The sequence below is a fragment of the Mercenaria mercenaria genome, chromosome 1 (genome assembly GCF_021730395.1).
Source record: "Mercenaria mercenaria strain notata chromosome 1, MADL_Memer_1, whole genome shotgun sequence".
In the NCBI taxonomy this organism is placed as follows: domain Eukaryota; kingdom Metazoa; phylum Mollusca; class Bivalvia; order Venerida; family Veneridae; genus Mercenaria; species Mercenaria mercenaria.
The window spans coordinates 72,348,193-72,366,974 of record NC_069361.1 but is presented as its reverse complement, the minus strand read 5'-3'; the positions used below and the strand labels follow the sequence as shown (position 1 = coordinate 72,366,974).

General features: G+C 34.7%; 2 protein-coding genes across 3 annotated transcripts; both read right to left on the bottom strand.

The window, feature by feature from the left end:
• Nucleotides 1–7,280: 7,280 nt before the first annotated feature.
• LOC123545500 (fibrinogen-like protein 1) lies at nucleotides 7,281–11,509 on the bottom strand. Of its 2 annotated transcripts, none has more exons than XM_045331823.2 (4): nucleotides 11,409–11,509; nucleotides 9,725–9,909; nucleotides 9,268–9,389; nucleotides 7,281–8,021 (listed from the first exon to the last, which is right to left on the bottom strand). In XM_045331823.2, exons 2-4 carry the CDS (start codon nucleotides 9,903–9,905, stop codon nucleotides 7,515–7,517), a joined length of 810 nt encoding a protein of 269 aa, XP_045187758.2. In that variant the 5' UTR covers nucleotides 9,906–9,909; nucleotides 11,409–11,509; the 3' UTR covers nucleotides 7,281–7,514. The 2 variants fall into 2 exon arrangements, with proteins under 2 accessions (XP_045187758.2, XP_045187759.2); XM_045331824.2 differs by lacking the exon at nucleotides 11,409–11,509 and adding an exon at nucleotides 10,198–10,307.
• Nucleotides 11,510–13,968: 2,459 nt separating this feature from the next.
• Nucleotides 13,969–15,520, bottom strand: LOC123565363 (acetylcholine receptor subunit beta-like). Its single transcript, XM_045359232.2, has 2 exons — nucleotides 15,463–15,520; nucleotides 13,969–15,032 (listed from the first exon to the last, which is right to left on the bottom strand). Exons 1-2 carry the CDS (start codon nucleotides 15,518–15,520, stop codon nucleotides 13,969–13,971), a joined length of 1,122 nt encoding a protein of 373 aa, XP_045215167.2.
• Between the last annotated feature and the right edge of the window lie 3,262 nt (nucleotides 15,521–18,782).

Sequence of the window (18,782 nt, the reverse complement as noted above, 5' to 3'; positions counted from 1 at the left end):
GATTTTCCTTGGTATCTGAAATAGCGAATTACAACTAGCAAAACATGTTAACGTTCAATTTGCTTCGTATTGAACAAATTATAACACCCTTAATTTGAGAGATAATTGGCGAAACTGTCTCATTGGAATTTTAGGAGTTAGTTGTTTTTTATCCAAGTGAGACCGTAAATTGTAGAATTATTGCAAATTAGGCTTGTCCTTATGACTAATGAGAATGGAAAATCTCTATTTTTCTGCTTCTTTTTGTGATACTAGTGGAGAAATTGTTGAGAGAGTTTTTAAGTTCTGATAGTTCAGCGATATAAAGCAACAAAGTTAAGTAAGCTAAAGACGCACTCCTTCGGTACTCTTTGAGGTTTCCCTACACTAGATATATTGCTGTACTGTATACATGTGGCTGTTTATTTGCTTAAAAAATTAGAGTTCATGCACAATAAACGACGGAATATGATCGGCACATCCATGAAGCGTGCTCGCAATTCATGGTTAATTTACAGATCATTTTCTTTATCTAACAATGTTTTTTTGGTTGCTCTTATTTTCCAATTAAGCCCGTTTATTCTATTTGCCAAACAAAATAATAACTATTTACGTCATGTGAGTAACGTTCTCAACGGCGAGTTACGTCGTTAAAACACCAACATGTTATCACTTAGCAGCGTTATCATAACTTTGGCCCTTTCCTTTTACAGTTTAACCCTTACCATGCTGGACTCAATTGGTTCTGCCTTTGCGACAAGTGTAGATCATGATCAGACTGCACGGATCTGCACTTTTCGCTATTCAGCCAGTATCTTTTTGATGAGCACCCCTTTTATGGTACACTCCAAATTGGAAAATGGACATTATAGAAATTTAGCAGGGTAAGGGTTAAATAAAAAGGGAAGAACAGAGAATATATAAAATGTGTTTTACTAACGCTACGTTAAAAGGATTCAGTTGTTTCATTACAATTAACGTAATTAATATGTATTTACGTCTCCACATGAGCTTTGATCAGAAAATACGTTATTGATTTTAATTTCAAATTAGGTTTCTGTTATATTTCTGTTACATTTCCCAGTTTGGCTAATCAATCTCATAAGGACATCAAATTGGCGTGCCATACAGCTGTAATAACCTGTAATAACTGACTTTTACTGACTAAGTTTGTGTACTATTTCCAAGGACTATCGAATGAAGGTTTTATCAAGATTGACAAAGGATATGTTATTTTACATATTAGTTGTTTACGGACGGACGACGGTCGAAAACATAACAGTAGCTTACCATTGGCCTTCGGTTATAGGTAAGTCAAAAAGGCCATCGCGGACTATTAAGAGTTGTTTTTCCATTTAAGTTGCATAGTTTCCGGATTTTTAAAAAAAATGATATATCTTGGAGGCATATTTGTTGATATCCACTCTCATTAAGAATGTTTCTATTGCACTTACATTTCACTAAAACTGTGTAACTACCCAAATAATATTAATCAAATGAAGGACTTAAGGATTTTATCAAATGATTTCCCAATTTTTAGAGTCAGAATTAGCAACACGAATTAATTTTAGGAAAGTCATAGAAAATGTGAATTTTTGCGTGACAAAACGTTTTAGTACCGAATGTTTATACACGCCATGTTCATATAAGCCGGCCATGAGAAAACCAACATAGTGGGTTTGCGACCAGCATGAATCCAGACCAGACTGCGCATCAGGATCCATGCTGTTCGCTTTTAAAGTCTTTTGGAATTGGAGAAACTGTTAACGAACATCATGGCTGGTCTGCATCCATGCTGGTCGCAAACCCACTATGTTGGTTTTCTCATGGCGCGGTTCATATATAACATACAAATTCAGGTATGGACCACGCTGTTGTTTAATACGAAAACATGTAAAATGTAGAACATCGAGATTTTACAAAGACGCTCGTGTGTTTCTAAATTAGCAAAATGGCGTGTCGCCATGCAAATTGTTATGCTCTTACATTGTATATAGACAGAAGAATAACCATGATCATTATTTACATGCTGGATCCTTTTGAGCGATTATGTCAGTAATAAAATCCTTTCAAGTATTTTACTTGTATCTGAGGTATATACCATAACTTAACTGACGGAAGTGCCAATAAAGGACTAGAAAGATCAACCTGACAAAACTGGCTTTTGCTGGTTCTTTTTTATACCAATACATATATAAATGTGCATCAAACATCTAACATGGTATACTTTGAGAACGCATTTTCAACATAAAATAGAAGAAGTGAAAACTACACATGTCGCCCAAGACATAAATGGACATATCCTAAAAAACATTTTTTACCTTTTCGCTCAAGCTGTATAAAGATTTTTTTTTGTTATTCAACACTGCAGCTTTACACACTAATTTGATCAGCTACAACATAGGCATAGTAATTGGCGGTACAACGTCCTCCGCGATACCCATTTGGCAGAATACATTACTTAAGGTGTGTGTTCAGTGCAATCAGTACAAACTTTCATTAAGTCATTCTAATATTGACATAAATGGTTAATGTATGCTCAGTAGAAATGAAATAATCGTTACTGTCAATGAAATTTTAGTACGTGTGAATTACTTACCTGTTCTTGTCATTTAATTGTTCATATAACACCCTTCAACTAATAATAGACTGTCGCACAGTTTATATTAACTATCACAACAACAATCTTTATGTTCCGTGTTGCGACTGTAAAAAAAGACTCCCCGTACTTGGATTCAGTATTGATATATTTTCTGGTCCTTTGTGATGTTGGAGTCCATTCAATATCTAGAGTTCCGCTTAAGCCGTGCTACGGGTGTGAGAGGTGTTGCACTTTCCATTACCTCTTATGAACAGACTCAATCGAACGGAGTCTGCTATAATAATTGCACTTAGTTGCATTCTATCCTGACAAAATTTTCTCACAGATTTTATTAACTTTCGCAACAGCAATGTTTAAGTGCCGTGTTGCGACTGTAAAAAAGTCTCCGCGTACTTTTAGTATATATAGTGCTGTTATATTTTCTGGTCTTTTGGGATCATGGAGTCCATTCAATACCTGTGTAACTGAGTCCCGATTAAACTGGTGCTAGTGGACGTGAGAGGTGTTGCACTTATCATTAGGTCTCATGAACAGACTTAATCAAACCGAGTCTGCTATTATTATTATTGTTCTTTAGCGGAAGAATATTATCGCTGCAGAACTCATGCATATTTCCCGATACAAAAACTAATTACCTATGATTATTACACTAAAGTGTACGGACAATAGTACCCGTTTATATTTCTGGTCCTTTGGGAGCTGTGAAGTATTTTCGATGTAATTGTATAATAGAATTCTGCCGGGTGCTAGTAGGCTTGAAGCTGTAGAATTCTGCCTAAGCCGGTGTTAACTGGCGTGAGAGGCGTTGAAAATTCTGCCTAGTAAGCTTGTGCTAGGGGGCTGGGAGGTGTTGGATGATGCTTAAGCCGGTGCCAGGGACCGTGGAAGGTGATGAATTCTGCCTAAGCCGGTGCTAGGGAGCGTGGCAGGTGTAGACTTCTGCTTATCCGGTGGTAGCAGGGTTGGAAATGTAGAATTCTGCATAAACCGGTGCTAGGGGGCGTTCGATGTTTTGCAAAATTTTGTATCTCTCATGGACAACCTAACCAATATAGTATTACTCGTTTTACAATGTAGTTAAAGAAGAAAGGAAAAATTAAAAACTAAACAATTAATGGCATTTTCAATGAATATTAGCGTAAGCAATTGCCGTACAGTGTACTGTCATACGAAGAGAAGTATTATTAGAAAACGAAGCAGCGTTTCATATTTGATAAGTTTGAATATATTAGTATTTGAAAAGTAACTGAATGCCTGAAATATATTTTATTCATAATGTTTCCTTTTCTTGCTGAATATTCTTTAACCAAAAATGTGTTACTAGATTGTAAAATGTTCAGGTTTTGAACCATTATTATACATGTAACATATAATAAAGTTAACAGAGTTAACCGTTACCGCCTTGATTAAATATTTAAAATATATTCTTCCTTAAGTAGAAACATTATTTGTACCAGTATTTACAAGAAAGAGGTTAAGCCATAAATATAAAATGAAAATAAAAATAACTGTAAAGACATGATTTTGATGGTAAAAGCGTGTTAAGATGGAGGTTGATTTCAACTGAAAACACGTTTTGGTCATACAACTATTATAAATTTATGAAAGCTACCTTCTTACATTCATTTGGCTCTTGTACATTTTCATAAGAAATGTATAATGTCATATAAGCTTGGGTTGTTTCAGCACAGGATAAAAAGAAAGATATCGGTAGTACTGGCTGTATGCCACCTTATTTTACTTAATTTTCGTTTTCTATTCAAACTAATACATTTAAGTATATACAAATCGCTACCTTTGAACTGCCTTTAAAAATAAAACTGCTACTTTAAAAATAATGTTAAAGTAAAAGATATTTTTTTAATCTCTTACGACATAAAATTTTGTGTCAACCATGATACACCTTTAAATGTCTTCAAGGACGTAAATACACCTATTAGTAAATCTCACAACTTATGTGCATTGATGAAGTATTAGTATCTTAGTACTGCACACAAACGTTTCCCACGATGACACAATGTGCCGCGTACCTGATCTATGCTTGTAGGTCAAGGTCACTATTGAAGTTTAAATAAAAATTGTTTTTTTTTCATAGATCCCTAAATGCCTTGAAGCATTTTAGTTCCCTATCGATGGAACACCGGAGGGGATTATAGGAATGCCCTCCGTCCATCTGTCTTTTCTATCCTTCGGCAAATCTGGATCCTACAATTACTCAAACTGTATCTGTTGCCGACAACCACAAGAGACGAACACTAACAGAGATTTCCACCGGTACTGTAGGGAACTTCTGTATTGCCACTGCAATACTCGGTCACTTATTTTTAATTTGCAACATCTTTCATTAATTTTAAGAGTAAGCGCTGCACATCACTGTTGTGATCGTTATAAGATACATAACCAGGGAAAATATTGCATATGAATTCCGAATTCGTTCTAAAATATCAAACTCTTATACGATCTTTTGAAAAAGTTAACAGTGATGCCACACATTCATGGTGATTTAGTCCGTTATTACTTGCAGCTACTTTGAAAATGAACTACACTGAAAATGCATCTGATTTAAAATAATTCAGGGCATTCACCGGCACTTTAGAATTAGAATACTACCCTAATAAGGTCTAGAATAAATACTAATTGGAGCAAAAATTGAATATCAGCTTGTAAATAATGGCTCATTAACGCAACACCGCGTCTTTGTCCTAGATAATGGGGTTTTGAAAATAATGTTAGTCGAGTTTTTACAGTAATTTGCGTTTTTCTACGTCACCAAATGTGTCTGTCATGCATACTATATACGAGTAAACATAGCTCAATAGGGAGAGCGTAGGTCTACAAGTTGCGGTGTCGTGAGTTTGATCCCCGGTCGGGGCGTATGTTCTCCGTGAGGATTTGATAAAAAACAATGTGTCTGAAATCGTTTCTCCTCCAACTCTGATTCATATTGGGTAGTTGGCAGTTACTAGCGGAGAACAGGTTTGTACTGGTAAAGAATTTAAGAATACTGGTTTAGTTGACTTCCCGCCGTTACATAACTGAAATACTGTTAAAACGACATTAAACCCAAACAAAACCGTCAAAAGATGTTCATATTGAATGTTGTAGGTGCACTAGCTCCTACATCATATCATTTATAATTGTGTTTTGTTTTTGCATTTCAGAGCCGGTGTGCATTCGTACATTTTTATTTTACTTTGGGTACGTAAAATTAAGATGTCTCGATGTATTTTGAACATAATTCCCTCTGAACGTGTAGGGTACAATTTCACAGTTCTGCTGCAATAAAGTGCACTACCTGGAACGTGCAAACATCTAATCCATTCCTTACTGCAGTCTTGGAAATAGTTGTTTTAACACAAGAATACTGTGTGTTTTCATATTCATGTATATTATATAATCTTTGTTTGATTCAGTCAAGTCATAACTGGTATCGAAATCTGCAATTATTATACCCACACGCCTCTAGCACCGGATTAAGTGGATGATCTACACAGATGCATTGAACGCATGATTTTCTCTTGTACAACGGCAACGTAAAACAATAGACGAATAAAAAACAAATATATCAAATGAATCAATTTACTGGCAACTTTTTGACCATGTGTATTTTTTTCACATAAGTTGACTTTACCTGTCAAAGCTGATTCGTGTAGAGTATGGAACAATGTCTTACACCATGTGAACCTCAGTATTGCTTTGACTGACAAATGAGGTTTTTCAGTACGCTTCATTTAAATGTCTCTCTTTTTCCTGTCATTTCTCGTGCTTTTGTACTTTACTGGGGCGAAATCTACATAAATAGAATATTTATGCTTACTTTAGTTCCTTTTTGCTGATACACGACAAAATGTTCGCCTGGACGTTTAAGAATACGTCATTACAAGCTTACAAATTAAACATTTCGAGAAGGCACTGATTGACGTAATAATTGATTTTGACTATATTTGACTGTGAAAATTATTCACAGTGAAATATAGTAAAAACCTAATTGTGTGTCATTTCATGCTGTATGAGACGTATTGTCACGTTAATGAAGCTAAAAATGTAAAAGCCTAGATGTTAGACCGAAATATATTGATTTAGATGAAAACAAGATAGTCAAATGAGGACAAGCAAACATAGAGGTAAAGGGATATGCTTCTTGACAAAAGACACATTTTAGGAAATTTATGAAAATGCTTTAATTTACTAAAGGAATGTTATATCGTGAACCTCAGTGGGAATAACCTTTGGGCAGATGTTTCTACCAAAGTGCCAAACCGTGATGAAATAATGCTTGGAGAGGCACCTGCGGTCTTCCTCCATCTCGAAAAGCTGGAAAGTCACCATATGATCGTGTGACCAACCCAACAAAAAAAAACCCTCATCGACATACCTGTATCCGACTTTATCAACCTTGCTTTATTAAATCAGCATGTATTTGATTTGACATTGGCTATTTTGTCTGAAAGGAAATATGGTTGTACCTCTCTGTGTGATCGGAATAACTTCCTGTGTTTGATATATATTATAGTCTGGTTGGAAAAAGAATTTTAGATGTGTAAAAACAACTGTGTACTTTATTGTGCTTATATCTGTACTTTGTGTTCGGTAAGATCAAATAACAACTTCCTAGAACTGGATGTGGAGAGTGATTCATATAAGCCGTATATAGCAGCTTGCTTCTATAATCCACCTAAAATAAGAACGTATAAACATCCCTGTTTAATAAATTTTAATCAAAATATAAAATGTTAAAATGAAACTGCATATTACAATGTAATACTTCATATAATGTTTTTCTTGCAATATGTGGGAAAAGACTGATTTTTTCTGAATTTCTACGTTGTTTCATACAATATCAAACGATATGGAGATGATCAATACAGGTTGTTAGAATGTACGCAAAACGATAGGCTATATAATATGGTTCTGCCAAATGGACTTGGTTATTCTAACAGTGTCCATCCATTTCTTTGATTTTTATAACAATGTCTTTGATAGGTATGAAACCACTATTCCAGTAGCCTATACCACCCATCACTTTTGTGCCATACACGGCGTTAAAATCACCGAAGTCCGAGCATTTATGATACCACCAACCAGCCCCATTTCTTTCTCCCACACAGTCAGTAGTTGAATGATCGTCATTGTCTCGGTCATACGTAGAAAACTTTTGGTTGTTGTGTCTGCTGAACAGTTCTTTTATTGTCCCTTCATACCCGAACCTATCAACATTCATTGTATAGGCAGTGGCTTTGCCCTGTACTGCGAATCCTTCATAGCTGACATGGTCCCTCGATCCATCATAGTTGCCTATCTCAAAATATATACGACTTCCGTCTTTTGTCATTCGGTGTATCTTTTCTAAGCCAAGCCAATGGGATCCAGTAAGATTACCAAAGCCTGCAACGTAGTCAGTCCAAGGCCGGTTAAAATCAACGCTGGCGTCGGCTTTACGCTACATGAAAAGAAAGCAAACATTTTAAGCACTTCAGGGAAACCCCCAGATATTCTGATTTTGTAATCATCCAATGCCGAGGTCAAACACTAACATTATTACATTACATGAATGCATACTCACTCGCTTGAATCCTTTAATGTCAAAGGACAGAAACAATCTTGTTTTTGACAGATAAGTCGTAAATACATGAATACATATATCTTGTGTTAAAGCTATGTGGTTGCTATGCTAACCAATGGCAATGTTACATTTTGTGGTCGGTCCCAAACTCAGTTTTATTTACTTTGGACGTAGTCTGACCATATGATAATGTTACATTCTGATATCAGCTTCTAAACTCCGGTTTATATCCTTGGACCTTAGCTGTGGTTTAAACTTGACTTCTGAGATTGGCCTTTAAGTTCAGTTAGTAACATTAGACCCAGTTTTGATATGTTAGCTCAGTCTTCAAATTGACCAAAAGCAATGTTAAAATCAAAATTAGATAAAAAAAAACTCAGTTTTTAATCTTGGAACAAGATGTGTTAGAAGACCAAGACAGTTTAGTATACAGAAACGGTTTGCATCACGTAACAATGATATTAAACGCCTAAATCGTACATGACACAATCAAGATCCGAATCTATATTCAATATTAAGTGTATATTTATAGGTCATTAGCTTTGTATTGGAAACTATGCACGAGTTCCTCAGCGAAAATATTGCGTAACTTTAGAAACACAATATTCTTCCGCTAAAGAACGAGTGTATAATTCCCGTTGCAAAGATAATAACCTTTTTGTTACATACGTATCTACCCCAATAAATGCAATCTTAGTATTATGAATGTATGTATTTATTTATTTGGGTTTTACGACACACCAACACAATATAAGTTAATGTAATTTACATAAACGATATAATTTGAAACAGCCTGGAACTATATATGAAAAGATACATACTCAGTGTGAAACAATAAATAAGATTTCAGATAAAAGCAATAACATGATATTTAAACAGAAATATCTAACGAAATTTGGACAATTTATTACAATACTTTATAATGTCATAAATTTTGTAAAAGGTATTTACTTTGATATGGCTATATCATTGAAAGAGATTTACTATTTATAAAGGGAATATATTGCACTAACGTTTTGAGTACGTGACCAAGGCAGTGTGTCTTGCATACAATGCAAAGTTCTTATATGGACGCTGGTACATGTCATGTTTTATACATTCTTTGCACGGAATGCATGTGTACCTGTATTAAAGTCCAACCTCCGTTTGTCATATCACAGTACACGGAAAATGAACATTTCTTGTCTGGAGATATTGTGTAAACACCGTCTGTTTTTGTACCAGTAGAATATATTTCCCCGCAGTCTGAAATTTTAGTTACTTGTAAATGTCATCAAGATGGAAATAAAAACTGTGCATCAGTTTAAAGTCAATACAGATATTTATTTCATCGAAATAAATCTACAATAAAACTTCCCGTCTTGTTCTCAATTCGGAAAAAACAGCAAACGCAATTAATATGAAATATGAAATCACAGAAAAGCTCTTATACTTACTACTGTTGAATCAACGAAACAAAGACAGATGAACAAACACACATTCATGCGAGCTATTCAAGAACAGCCAAATAGAATATTTTGTGGCCGATATACGTAACCGTCAACTAGCACAACCTGTGAAGACAACTAAGAAAATGTTACCTTTTGGATATTGTTGATGAGGAAGCTGCTTTATCTGCTGTTTGAATACTCGAACCTTTTCCTCCAACTCTCTGTATTCCCTTGTGTTTGTGTTTGGTGTACATGTCCACTGTTCATGACCAAAGGCCAAGGCCACTGCAACTAGGACAAGGCAAAGGGAATTGATCCAAATGTTTGCCATTCTCCTATGAAAAGAAAAGAAACACTGTTTTGTATATCCTACATATTTACCTTTTTTCTCGTATCTTACGTTTTTTTTTATGTTTAATTTAAACACACATTTCAAATGTAATTCTGTTAAAACTAAGCGGTAAGATCCTTATTATAGTTCGTGAAAATAGTAACACAGCAAATGGATATCCATGTCGAATAGTACACAAAAATTCGAAATTCTTCTATTTATCACAGAAACGTTATTTTTGACACACTTTATTGACAATCATATAGTTGAGATAGATAGATTTCGCACTCACATGCTTATTTATCAAGACTTGGCTTGTGCGTTGAATTTGCTTACTATAGGTCTAATCTGCTGTATAATGCTGTGAAATGTAACGTTCATCTTTTCTGTTCTGCATTTTAGTGATTTCATCACAAAAAGGAATATTGAGTAAACTGTGATAATGAGAAGTAAGATTCTTGGTTTGTGGACTCGTTTTTGCTATATGAGCCGTGCCATGAGAAAACCAACATAGTGCGTTTGCGACCAGCATGGATCCAGACCAGCCTGCGCATTCGCGCAGTCTGGTCAGGATCCATGCTGTTCGCTTTCAAAGCCTATAGTAATTAGAGAAACTGTTAGCGAACAGCATGGATCCTGACCAGACTGCGCGGATGCGCAGGCTGGTCTGGATCCATGCTGCTCGCAAACCCACTATGTTGGTTTTCTCATGGCACGGCTCATATAATCTGATGTATATCGGTTGTAACAGAAAGCTGTTTCCTCAAATATAATGAGTGTAAAAGATTACAAGAAACCATTGATACTACGTACCACAAAGACCCATTCAAATAGCAGAATACGTGGGAATCTTTTCAAAGAACCGGTGCATAACTTTAACATGCTTCATATTTTATTAATAGACTGTTCCTGATCTAGATTAATTTGTTGCGCAATCGTGTGACTTCAATTTCTAGTCATTTCAATAGAAGCTGACGCCATGTTTAAAACAGCAAAGACATATCTTACGCTGCTCAACACATGACCCAGTAAGCATGAAATATATCTTTTCCGAAATACTCCAACCGATTATTACACGGTGCAGAAACGGCAAAATGTTAAAGAGCAACCAAAAAGACAGCGCAACGATTTTATATTTTAACGTAGAAAAATGCCGAAGTCTGCACATGCATTTTAAAGCCTATCACTACATATACTCATTCATTACCGATTTCATTTTATGATTTTTTTGCTATGTACAGTGTACTGATGTCACATGTATTATGCCAGAAATTGCCAAATTCAAAATAGATTTTGCGGTACGGGTACGACATTGTGATTAGGAAGAGTGACGTAATATTTTAAGCACAGGCGGTGCAGATGTATAGCTGCTAATGCTTGAAGAAACCTATATTGAAACTAGGTTGGAAAAAGTCAAAATTAAAAAATACTACATTAGAAGTCTGATTAACTACTTTCTTTTTTAATTTAAATTTTTTAAATAATAACTATTATTTATATTACCTGGTAGCTAAAAGGAGATCCAGAGTTATTTGCTTATGTGAAGTTTTGTTTCTTTAAAAACAAGGCATGACTAATATTCCTAATACATTGAGTAATACTTGTCGTAAAAAAGAGAGGCCATAATAGCAAAAAAAAATAATACCCAACTAAATAAACGAAAACCAATATGCTGCGCTTTCTGTTGAGGACACACAATGTAATGTTGAAATTGTCCACCTACACTGTGTTATGCTTCAACTTGTCTCAGGACATAATTATATATATATATTGTATTTTTGACTGGCCTCAATAAAAAGCATTTAAGATTTTAATGACGACTCATATTGTTGGAAATAGATAATATAACATGAAACATTGAAGTGTGCTTTTAAAACGAAAAAATAATGAAGTTTTTTTTCGTAATCACTCACTCAATACTTTATCTTTTTTGGAAGGGCTATCATTGTGCATTGTGTTTGTAGTATATGCATAGTTTATAGGATCGTTTCCGTGACCAATATCCCAGCAAGTTGGGAAACGGCAACATTTGTTCATTATTCAGATCAGCAAGCAGTTGTAACAACATTTCATGTCTCAACGATTACAACATATCAGCGACAATTTTAACTGACCCCGTTTAAAACTATTATAGATAATAAAACAGTTCATTCTATGTTTAATGAGTGAAAAGATAGTTAATGCTCTAACAATTTGGAAATTTGAACAAAAAAGTAAGAAGTTATATTTATATACCAAAATTTTGTCTAATACACTATAGAGCATAAAATGTCTTGAAATCTTTTCTTAAAAATTCTACGCATGTGTTACAATCTCGCAGTCATAACAAAATATGTCAAAGCCTATAACATGCAGTGTTACAATATTTAAACATCATAACTGCCCTTCGAAATGATAAAAAATATTATGTACATTTCCCTTTCACACCTCAGCCATCTTTCTGCCACTTGCATAATTGTCCAATTATGTTTCTATCAATGTCGATTAGAGTTTATAGCATTTGAATAGGCTGATTTAGAAAACGCAACTGCAAAAAAAAAAATATCCTGTGTATAGAACTTGCATTACATTTACTTCACCATTGATATTTTTGTCGAAAAATAATTATAATTTAATGCTTTTGTTCACTCAAGAGCAGATAATGTATATGGAATAAAATCATTTATGGTTTTACTTTTTTAATTTGATTACAGTAAAACTAGAGAGCGCAAATATATGTATTGAATGTAATTAATATGCACGCAAATAATCTCAGCCATATCACAGCGAACGTTTGTCACGCATGGAACATTTATCACATGATATCGTTGAGATATTACTTACACTCTCGGATTATGAGTTGTTAAGTTAGTAGAAAATATTGTTCGCAATAGTTTAACCACGATAAACCTGTCAACATTTTTGTTTACTTCAAGATGAATGAGTTAGGTATACATTTCATTCTCGTCTTCATTGTTCATCGCGACAGTTTTGTGAACAAATTAGTGATTAAATTATTAACCTAAAATTTAGCCTGCTAAATTTCTAAAATAAACTGGTACATCAGTCAATTTGGGCATAACCACTTATTACTCAAAGGGATGTTCACTGAAATTGTACTGACTGAATAGCAAACAGAGCAGACCATGATGTACAGGCTGATCTTTGTCTGCACTGGTCGCAAAGGCAGAATATCTTGTCGTCAGCAGTCTAAAGGTTAATGTATTCATATATTAGTTGATATTTAAGTATAGTAGTGTGTATTACAATATAGCTCAGAAGGATGTTGTTTTGTTAAATTAAGATATATGCAGTTTTGTCAAGTCTCCATACAAATTATTGGTTTCTACAATAAAATGTACGAAACTGAAAATAAGGTTTCACAGTAATAGAATGAAACTGCCGATTTATTATAACCAAACGAGTATTACTATTTACTCTTAAAGACATAAATAACATACTTTTAAGTTATAACTGTTTTATTGTTACAAAAACTTAAACTTCCTTGACTTTAGAAAGAAATATTATCTTAAAAACAATCACTGACACATAGTTTCAAACACCGTGTTTCTGTTTTAAACATAAATCTTTATCAGGTCGCAATTCAAAAACAATGTAAACAATTGTATTTTAAGATCCACTTGAGGCCCAGCCTATGTATAGATATTCAGCTGCAAAATAAGATTATTATGTTCTGTGCTGTCTAAAGTGACAAGATTTTACGCAACCTTTATTGCTTGGAACGTTCTAGTTTCTGATAACTGGGTTATCACGTCCTTGTTTTCGAAAATTGGTGTTTGAAGTGCCGATCCCCGCCGTTCCGTCCAACCGTCTGTAAGATTTACTATGTATTCAACTGCTCCTACAGTTTCTAAATGAAATTCAACAACTCCTACAGTATCTGTCTGACTGAAATGAATTTTGGTGTATATCATCAACATCCAGTGGACATGAACATATCTTAGTGAGTTTCATTTTCGATTATTTATTTTAATTACGCATATTTTTTACTTTATAATATTGCAACTAATTGTCTTAAAGTTTATTATCATTTTCCAATCCCTTCATTGACATGATTTATGTTCTAAATTAGAACGACAATGAAGAACAAAATTGTCGACGTTATAAACATTGTCGCAAAAACCCATGAAAGAGTGTTTCCGATATGCTGCAGCACGATCTCTTTATCTACGAGCAGGTCAGTCTCCGAGCAGGAAATTGACTCTGCTTTCATCACTCCATCTAACACAGCCTCAGTTTTTCCTGTCTTGGAAACTTCTTCCAAATTTGTAAAGTTGACGGCTTTGTTTCTCTTTCTACAACACTTGTAACAAAGTTTGACAATAACAGGAAGGTTGGCCTCGTTTCGAGTGTGTGCAAAGTTTACAAACAAGACAGAAAGCGCAGTAACAACCATCGCTATAGTAAGCTGATAGTTTACATACAGTTGTAGGTACGATACATGTTTTGATACCCTTGGCATAGACTCACCGATCAGGTTAAGCAGCACCACGAAGGTCAGGAGCAAAGCGATATTGTAACCTAAACGTTCCCCACTATCCGGTGGTATCTTAAAACTTAACACCATCATAAAGGACAAAAGAACCACAGGTAATATAACGTTTAGAATGTAAAAGAACGAATGCCGCGATAGAGTTAATTTGATATAAAGGTTGGTAACGTCATGGTAAAGCAATCTCTGCTCTACTATTGCACTTTTCAACATCCATTCGCCATTTTCCTCATACATTTCCGATATAGCATTGACATTATTTGATGTTATGTATACTTCACTGTCAAATTCCAATTTACCAATTATGATATTGCAAGTTTGAGTGTCAAACGGATATTTAATGATGTCCATGTGACAAGCTGTAAGCACATTACCCCCTGGATACCACGTGGCGTCTCCATTACTTGTGACGGTTATTCTGTTCATGTTGTCATTGGTCTCTGTTAGCAAAAACAGTGCGTCTACAGAGTTGCTTACAGTAAGGTCAGGAATCCAAGCATCTCTTGGTGAAACTTTTATTCTTTTAATTCCACCATATTTTGATGTGTTCCATACCAAAGTTTCGTACTTCCAACGGCAGCTTAGAGCAATCGTTGATTGTAACAACTGCTCCTTTTCATGCAGTTCCTGAATGCCTAGAAGATGAGCATCAATAACCACTATAACTGGTTTGGACTGGTCAAGTATTGGTCGAAGTTTACCTTACAAATTTTTCTCAAGATGACTGTAGAGCCGTTGATATTGCCAAGCTGAATTATTTTGGCCATATGCGGACAAAATGAGCATCGCTTCTACGAGCAAGACAAGTGTTGAAACCATTTTGCCAAATATGCTTCTTAGTATAAACAGACAAATAATGTAATGTACGAGTATTATTCAACAGTTAGGAAAACCTCACAGAAATGACACAAATATGTTGTATTTATACTTTTCTCGGTAAATTGCCGGAAGACCTTTTGAACGATTATTGATAAGAATTGATCGTGATCATTTGAATTGATACAAGCGACAAATTGAATACTTTCAAACGTTAAGTAGTTTCTAAATACGTTTAAAGCTTTTTACTGCATGTGACGTAAAGCAGGTTATATTCACCGTCTATATTTTTCCTGTGATTTACCATTATCTGATCAACTATAATTGTATTTTAATTCATCGAAAGCGGAGTATTATTGAGGAAACAGCTGTTTATGTATTAGACCATCGGATCAGGTCGTTTTTACTGCATCGACCCATGTATTAACGGGAGAAAATTAACAAGGCGATTCACGTGCTGTTAATACATGATTTTTATTTTTGAAGTGCTTTGCCAGATGGACATCTTGTATCTTCGTCATGTTTCTTCCATAATAACAGCTTTTTGTAGCATCAAAATAAAACACAATATAATCTGTAGAATGTCGCACTGCATCCTCGCTTCTCCCTCTGTTTATTCCCTTTTTTAACTCGGTTCAAGATTTGCCGATAATCCTGAATTGGTTGTAACTTCTGCGAGTGTTTGTTTTTAGGACTCATATTAAAGATTTTGGGAAGTATCCGTCAGTGTGTGTTTTTTATCTAATTTCTCGCAGAATTTATATAGATCTTGAAAGCTTGTCACTTCGTTCGTACTCATCCTTACTCGAATTGTTTCCGTTCTCAAAAGGTATGTCAGGTTTGTAATAACGAGAAATAAAATAAAAAGGTTTAAAAACCTTAAATACATGCTTTTGATAGTGTTGTTGATTTGCGGACACCGGTTATGAATATTTAAAACATGTTTACTGTTTCCAAGAACAACAGAATGGTAATTGATAATTGTACCAGAATAATAAAGTCATCACATATGAAAACAATAAATCTAGTCGTCCTGTCATGTTTTTATGCAAGAATAGCAACATAACACGTTTGTCTTATGTATTAACGTCTGCAGAAGCCCTTCAGATATATTTGTGACCTCGACCTTTGGTCTCCGCCACAAACATTCCAGCCGGCTTCTGCAGACGCTAATAGACAAAATCGTGTTCTATTCCTATAAAGTGTTGGCTGTTACAGCAGTCGACATTTTGCACAAATAAGTCACCTCGAAGAGTTGACGCAATTTGTTATTAGTAGACTGCATCATTGAGCCAACTGTCAAAAATGGCACACGTGCCTATATTTGTAGACGGAAAATCAATAAATGTTCAAAGAAATAACCAATTTGATTAAAATCATCTCCAACTAACGCTACGCTTTGGATCTGAAGACAAATCTGTATTTAACCTGGGATTCAAGATTTCGATATGTTATTATCACGTACGGGTTTATAATTCTAATAAGAAAGCTTATAGAAACACAAGAGAATTAGTTGTTTTTCTTTTTTTCCCATTCAAAATCGAAAAGCGTTGGTAAGGGGTACCGGAGGTAAACTGCCTTAATTATAAAGGCTTTTATTATATAGCTATATAAATTCAGTAAAAAGATCGGCTTGTATTTCACAAATAATTATGAACAGACAGAAAAAAAATCCGTATTGTACCTTTTAAATTCCGTATTGTACCTCTTGTATTGTATGCTGCCGGACTACTTTCATTCTATAAATAGCACACATAAAAACTTCACTTTGTTCCATTTCAGTATCGATAAACATTGAAGATTTCGTTCAATAACAAAACAACAAACAGAATGGTAGAGGTATATAATAAAAGGGTCATTAGAACAGTAGCTAGATCTCGGATTTTGTATTTGGCTCTCGTGGATTTTGCATTGTCGGATCACACTCGGCACTTGCGCGTCTTGTGAGATCCGATCTGGCAAATATTCACTCGAGCCGAATACAGCACTCCAAATCGAGCTACTTTTATAATAACCCCATTAAATGTAACATCGGTAAGTACGTGTTCCTCTGTGGTGTATTGGTCAAGAAAGGCAGGAGTATATTTTATTGCCGCGGCTGCCCGGGTTCGATTCCTGACTCGGGCGTGATTTTTTCTTGATTTCATTTTTTCAAAGATAGTTTAGACACAAAATCTCATGTTCTTATGTTCATAATATAATGAAACGTTTATTCTAAAGAAAAAATGCTAGTCCCTTTTAACCAAATGCGTTTTGAAACGAGTCGTCTGATTGGTTCAAATAAAACAGATTGGTGGAAATAAAAATGGCGATATTGGAAATCCAATTATACAGAAAGATCTGTCATCAGATCTAACTTTTAGGAAGATCGAGAACTTAAGTCAGACTGGAGAAAAAATGAGCGATTCATTTCTAATCTCCTACACTCAATCTTTTTGTACTTTTAGCCATGTAGGAATGAATATGCCGTAAAATGTTGAGATTTACAGTACATAGTCGGTCTTTGTTAATTGAAACTCTCAACAGACAATGTCCTTTTCAAACTTCCATCAACTGTGACTGTTTTGTGCATTTTAAACAATATTCATATTATTTATTTCTGTGCATTTAGTTAAATGGTTTCTATTGAATGTTCACCTTTAAATGGGTTTCAAGTACTATATCAACTATCGATGATTGCTCCGCTAAGTGTCTGTAAAGATCTGGCATTCATGTTCTTCTGTTTTTAGAATCACACTTCAATATATACAACAAAACATCATGAAAAAAGCATTGTAAATGACATGGCTCCTTTTCAAATTTCACTCCTAAACAATCCTACTAACACAATGTGTTATTGAATGCTGTGATAAAATGCAGTTGTTATTGCTGTTCACACGGGCACGTTCGATGTCAATGTCACTTATTCTTGAATTCATAAAGCTCAGTTATATATTTAGCCGCAATAATAATTTCTGAGAGTTAAATACACTTTAGGTGTCACAAATACACGTCAATAAATCTCACAAATACACTAAATTTAGTAGTTTTGTTCGAATTGGCCAGTTTCCGATTACGGAACACACTACTATTACTATTTGGCAGAAGCTACATGAAAGAACGATTCGCTCTAAAGTACATTCGTACCTCAAAAAAGTTTAAGTATAACAGCTTTTTTTCCATGGTGCGACCTATATATTACCTGTTTACAACGCTTACACTTATGGGGATCATGAAATTGAACATTACCGTTGGGTCAATCATTTGCAGCCTGCTTACATATTCAATTCAAATGCGAAATGCAACTTTCGTCTTCCAAATACGCGTTCTGGTTTTGCAAGGGTTGACTAGATAGATAGTTTCTTTTATCTCCTCGATCTATTCTCAGCAGACTGCAAATCGAAAGAAAGTTATTTATATATAACCTAGAATATAATTTAGGGAAGATCATAAAACTCCATATTTGAGCTAAAAGGTAAAACTGTGTATAAACGAGAATTAACATTATAACTTATTGAGTCAATGCAAAATACGAAAAAGATCATTAGTACCTAACGCTATTATCTTAAGATTCGCATTTAAAAAAGTTA